General features: G+C 55.1%; 1 protein-coding gene across 1 annotated transcript in view; it reads right to left on the bottom strand.

The window, feature by feature from the left end:
• Positions 1-739: 739 nt before the first annotated feature.
• Positions 740-6000, bottom strand: part of dpf2 (double PHD fingers 2) — a gene marked incomplete at its 5' end in the record, with an annotated part of 29443 nt that continues 24182 nt past the window's right edge. Inside the window, 5 exons of the mRNA XM_033017063.1 lie at positions 740-1626; positions 1704-2153; positions 3889-3970; positions 4078-4190; positions 5641-5769. Coding sequence (XP_032872954.1) covers positions 2071-2153; positions 3889-3970; positions 4078-4190; positions 5641-5769 — 407 coding nt within the window. The remainder of the gene's footprint in view (positions 1627-1703; positions 2154-3888; positions 3971-4077; positions 4191-5640; positions 5770-6000) is intronic.

The following is a 6000-nucleotide window of genomic DNA, read 5'->3' as shown; positions in this document are numbered from 1 at the left end:
GAAGATTGTTCCCGATGTTGGGGAAGTCCAGAACAAGGGGTCGCAGTTTAAGGATAAGGGGGAAATCTTTTAGGACCGAGATGAGAAAAACATTTTTCACACAGAGTGGTGAATCTGTGGAATTGGCTGCCACAGAAGGTAGTCGAGGCCACAGTTCATTGGCTATATTTAAGAGGGAGTTAGATGTGGCCCTTGTGGCTAAAGGGATCAGGGGGTATGGAGAGAAGGCAGGTACGGGATACTGAGTTGGATGATCAGCCATGATCATATCGAATGGCGGTGCAGGCTCGAAGGGCCGAATGGCCTACTCCTGCACCTATTGTCTATGTTTCTATGCCACTGTATGTCATGTTGTTACTTGTGGGCGGAGCACCAAGGCAAATTCCTTGTATGTGAATACTTGGCCAATAAGCTTACTTACCTTGGAACCCCCATCTCTCTTCCTTTTTTCTCTCGGTGTTTTCCTGCCCCTTGCCGGGGGGGTCGAGACCCTTCCTCAGGCTGTTCCAACTAAACCATGACTCTTTTCGAAGCACAAGGCAAGACCCGCGTTTGTTTTCGTTTTTAGTGGAAACGTTTTAATGGACATCGAAAAGAAGCAATAGATAGTTACCTGCTTGGATTCCAGGCGCCCCCTCCCAACCCAACCACCCCCCCCCCCCCCCCCCCCCCCCCCCCCCCCCACCGCCCCGCCCCCGGTAAAAAGAACAACCAAAAATAAAACAGCAGACAGTATCAAAAAAAAACTAGACTGGAAAAAGGCCGCGTGACATTGGAAAAATACTTTGTCGCAAGAAACCGTGAGGGAGATAAACGAAAATCTTTGAAGGGTGTGGGGGGGGGGGGGAGGGGGGGGTTCAATTTTAAAATTAGTACCGTTCTTCGGAAGGACTGACCCGTTAAGTGTCGGCTACTACTCTAGCTAAAGTGTGGGTGTATATATCTATAGTTAAAAAAATATTTCAATCCCCCCCCCACAACACCACACTACCGCAGGGGACAGAGCGGGGGGGGAATCTCGTTTCGGAACTCGTCTTTGTGCAAACGTGTGTTGCGCGCTGGCTGAGAGCTTGGCGGCAGATCTGCGGGGTTTGGCCGGGGAGGGGGGGCTGGGGTGAGGGAAGCACTTTGTGTCCGGGACGCATTGGAGGAAGGGAGTGGGTGGGGTGGGGGGGACGCTCTCAGAGAGGGGGGGGGGGGGAGTCACAGACGTGGGCCACGGGGGCCGCTGGCGACTGACCCGCTGATACTGGAGCAGAAATCTTCCCCCCCCCCACCCCGATGGCGAGTGGCCGGGAGTTCGGGAAGGTTGGACGTTCCGACCTGCGGCCGCTGGGAACGTCTGTGGAGCTGGAGGCGGGAGGGGGGAGGGGTGAGGGGGGAGGGGGGAGGGGTGATTTGTAGAGGCACGTTGGTGGCTGAGGGGAAGGAAGGAAGGAGCTGGAAATCTATGGCCTGCCCTGGTAGTGACTGAGGGTCATCACTCTTTGTACAGCGGGACACACACTCACACACAGGCACATACACACACACTTACATCCTTGCACACGCACACTTGTACAAATGCGCACACACTTACAACTGTGCACACACACTCGTAGAGACACATACACACACCCTTACATCCTTGCACACGCACTTGTACAAATGCACACACTTACAACTGTGCACTCACACTCGTGCACACACGTACACCATTGCACATGCATGCACATGCACGACACTTGTACAAACGCAAACACTTGTGCACGCTCACACTCAGAGACACACACACACACACACTTACATCCATGCACACCCGCTTGTACAAACGCACACTTACACCCGCACATACGTGGACACGCACGCACACTCACATCCATGCACACACAAGTAGACGGGCACATTGTATACGCAGGCACACTGGCGCACGTTCACACACACACACACACAAAGACCTACTCGGGGGGGAGGGGGGTGGGAAGTGAGGCAACTGCAGACAAAGTTCTCAAGAGGGCTCCGCACTCCAGTCCCGCCCCTTCCCGCCCCCTCCCCTCCTCGTCCAGTCCAGTCCCGTCGCGGGCGGGTGAGTTAGGAGGGAGGAGGGTTTGGATTTTGGTAAATGGATGCCTTTTCTTTCAGGGTGTCCATACAGAGACGGCAGCTCCAGCTTCCTGCAAGCAAAGGCAGAGGGGGGGGGGGCGGGTTACACCAAGGTGTACAGGCGTACAGTCACACCGCACGGACACAGGCCCTTCGGCCCAACTGGCCCGTGCTGACCAACATGCCCCATCTTCAGCAGTCCCACCTGCCTGCGTTTGGCCCACATCCCTCTAAACCTGTCCTACCCATGTACCTGTTTATAAAGTATCCATTCAATACTGTCAACTACCCCCTTGGACAATTTGCTCCATACACCCACCACGCTCTCTGTGAAAATACTATCCCATCAGATTCATAGCAATGCAAGAATGTCATTGTCCTATCTGGGACACCTTTTTGACTTGACTTGAACTTCATAGGTTCTAGGAGCAGAATTAGGCCATTCAGCCCATCCAGTCTACTCTGCCATTCAATCATGGCTGATCTATCTCTCCCTCTCAACCCCATTCTCCTGCCTTCTCCCCATGACCCCTGACACCCGCACTAATCAGGAAAATTGGAGGAACAGCACCTCATATTCCGCTTGGGGAGTCTGCATCCTGGGGGCATGAGCATTGAATTCTCCCAGGTACACAAAAACGCTGGTTCGCAATACCCAACCTGATCTCCCGGTGGCTCAGCACTTCAACTCCCCCCTCCCATTCCCAATCCCACCTTTCTGTCCTGGGCCTCCTCCATGGCCAGAGTGAGCACCACCGCAAACTGGAGGAGCAGCACCTCATATTCCGCTTGGGCAGCCTGCACCCTAGCGGCATAAACATTGACCTCTCCAATTTCTGGTAGCCCTTGCTGTCTCCTCCCCTCCTCAGCTCTCCCTCAGCCCTCTGGCTCCTCCTGTCCCTCCCCCCACCGTACATCAGTCTGAAGAAGGGTTTCGGCCCGAAACTTTGCCTATTTCCTTTGCTCCATAGATGCTGCTGCACCTGCTGAGTTTCTCCAGCACTTTTGTCTACCTTCAAGAATCTATCAATCAGGTTACTATTAAAACATTCCCCTCTCACCTTAAACCCCATGTCCTCTGGTTCTTGGTTCCCCCTCCTCTGGGTTAAAGTCTCCGTGCACTCACCCCATCCATTTTCCCCCTCATGGTCTTGTGCACCTGTAGCCTGCTCAACAGGCCCTTCGGCCCCACCAGCCCAAGCCAGCCAACCAGTCCCATCTACACTAGTCCCACCTGCCTGCGTTTGGCCCGTATCCCTCCAAACCTGTCCTGCCCGGGTAGCTGGCCAAGTGTCTCTTTGACATTGTGATAGTCCCAGCCTCAGCGACCTCCTCTGGCAGCTCGTTCAATGCACCCACTGTGTAATTAAGCAAGGCACCTCTCCCCCAAACCCAGCTGAGGCTTATCGACAGGGGGGGGAGGGGAGGAGGGGGGTGGGAAGAGGGGAGGGAGGGGAAGGGGGAAGGGCATGGGGGGGGGGGGGGGGGAAGGGGAAGAGGGAAGAGGGGAGGTGAGTGAGGGGAATGGGGAGAAGGGGCAGTGGGGGAGGAGGGGAGGGGGGAAGGAAAAGATGGGCCGAATGGCCTACTCCTGCACCTATTGTCTTTTGTAAAGGGAGGGGGGAGGAGGGGGGAGGAGAGGGGGAAGAGGGGAGGTGAGGGAGAGGGGAAAGGGGGGGAGGGGAAGGGGAAGGGGGAAGAAGGTTGGGAGGGTAGGGGAGAAGGGTGGGAGGGGAGGGAGGAGAGGGAGGAGGGTGGAGAGGGGGAGTAAAAGGGCCGGATGAGGGTTGGGAGGGGCTTCCTCACCTTCGGGGGGCTCTGACATGGGTGGAGTGAGGCAGTACATGTGGTAGCCACGGTCACAGTCATCGCAGAACAGGAGCTGGTCCTAGAGAAACCAGAGCGTAGGTCAACAGGTTCGACGCCCCCCTCCTCACCCCCCCGCCCCTCCCCCCCCCCCCTCCCGCGGGGCACGCCCAGGCCCGCCACACTCACGTCGTTCTCCGAGGTGCCGCACAGGTTGCAGCACTTGCACTCGATGCATTGCCACCGGTATGTCTTCACCGCAGCCATCATCACCGGCGTGAACTGGAGACAAGAGGGGTGTCCTGCCAAAAACATCCGGGGTTTACCGGCCGGCCGTTCACATGCAGTTCCTGCACAAACATTAACCGTGCCCCCCCCTCCCCTCCATCCCTCCCCCATTCTTTTTTTCCCCCTCCCTACCTCCCCCCCTACCACCCCCATCCCCCCCTCCCTCCCTCCCCCCCCCCTCCCTTCCTCCCCCCCCTCAGTCTTTCACCCAGATTAACATAGAAAATAGGTGCAGGAGGAGGCCATTCAGCCCTTCAAGCCAGCACCGCCATTCATTGTGATCATGGCTGATCGTCCCCAATCAATAACCCGTGTCACAATACACATTGAATATAGACCTCCCGGTCTCTATGTAAATATAGTTAAATGTTTAAAAGAAAACTCATATATAAAAAAAAACAAAAAGAGAAAAAGAGAAAAAGAGAAAAAAGGAAAAAACAAAACCCCCCTAAACTAGAAACATAGAAACTAGGTGCAGGAGGAGGCCATTCGGCCCTTCGAGCCAGCACCGCCATTCATTGCGATCATGGCTGATCGTCCCCAATCAGTACCCGTGCCTGCCTTCTCCCCATACCCCTTGACTCCACTAGCCCCTACAGCTCTATCTAACTCTCTCTTAAATCCATCCAGTGACTTGGCCTCCACTGCCCTCTGTGGCAGGGAATTCCACAAATTCACAACTCTCTGGGTGGAAAAGTTTTTTCTCACCTCAGTCTTAAATGGCCTCCCCTTTATTCTAAGACTGTGTGTGGCCCCTGGTTCTGGACTCGCCCAACATTGGGAACATTTTTTACTGCATCTAGCTTGTCCAGTCCTTTTATAATTTTATATGTTTCTATAAGATCCCCCCCTCATCCTTCTAAACTCCAGTGGATACAAGCCTAGTCTTTTCAATCTTTCCTCATATGACAGTCCCGCCATCCCAGGGATCAATCTCTTTGAGGTACTCCTTACCTTCTTTGTTGTATTAGCACAATGTAGTGTGACATTTTGCACAATTCATTACTACCCATTAATCATACCCAAAACTGAGTGACAACAGGTGCAGGAGGAGGCCATTCGGCCCTTCGAGCCAGAGTACAGGAATCAAGAACTAGAGGGCACAGGTTTAAAATGAGAGGGGAAAGATCCTGACCGCGGGTGCTCTCTGTACGGAGTCTCCACATTCTCCCCCCGTGACCTGCGTGGGTTTTCTCCGAGATCTCCGGTTTCCTCCCACACTCCAAGGACGTGCGGGTCTATGTGGGTTAGTCTATGTGTGAAATTGTCCCTAGTGTGTGTGTGTGTGTGTGTGTGTGTGTGTGTGTGTGTGTGTGTGTGTGTGTGTGTGTGTGCGCGCTGGATAGTGTTGGTGTGCGGGGATCGCTGGTCGGCACGGACTCGGTGGGCCGAAGGGCCTGGATGTCTAAAGTAAAGTCACTATGAACTTAAGGGAGGGGGATGGGGGGGGATGGGGGGCGTTACCTGAGCGTCCACAGTCAGAGCAAGAGACCAGCTCCTCTGACTGGCCAGTCTTCTTGTTGAGCCGCGAGTCTCCCAGGCAGAAGTCGCAGTAGTTGTTGGGCAGCGCCAGGCCGTCCGGACCCTTCTTGGCTGCAGCGGGGAGAACGGCAAACGGTGGCGGTGAGAGAGGCCGGCTGGTGTTGCCGCAGAGTCCCACCATTCATGCAGCCCCGCAGGGCGGCAGCCCGCGGCACGGCAACGTCCGTACCGGCACACGGGCAGTACCGCGGGACACGCACGTTACACACACGCACACGATGATACTCAAACACACTGATGCACACAGACTGATACACACAGACCCACACACACACTGATACA

Source organism: Amblyraja radiata, unplaced genomic scaffold, assembly GCF_010909765.2.
Source record: "Amblyraja radiata isolate CabotCenter1 unplaced genomic scaffold, sAmbRad1.1.pri scaffold_861_ctg1, whole genome shotgun sequence".
Lineage (NCBI taxonomy): Eukaryota > Metazoa > Chordata > Chondrichthyes > Rajiformes > Rajidae > Amblyraja > Amblyraja radiata.
This window is presented reverse-complemented; position numbering and strand designations above follow the sequence as displayed.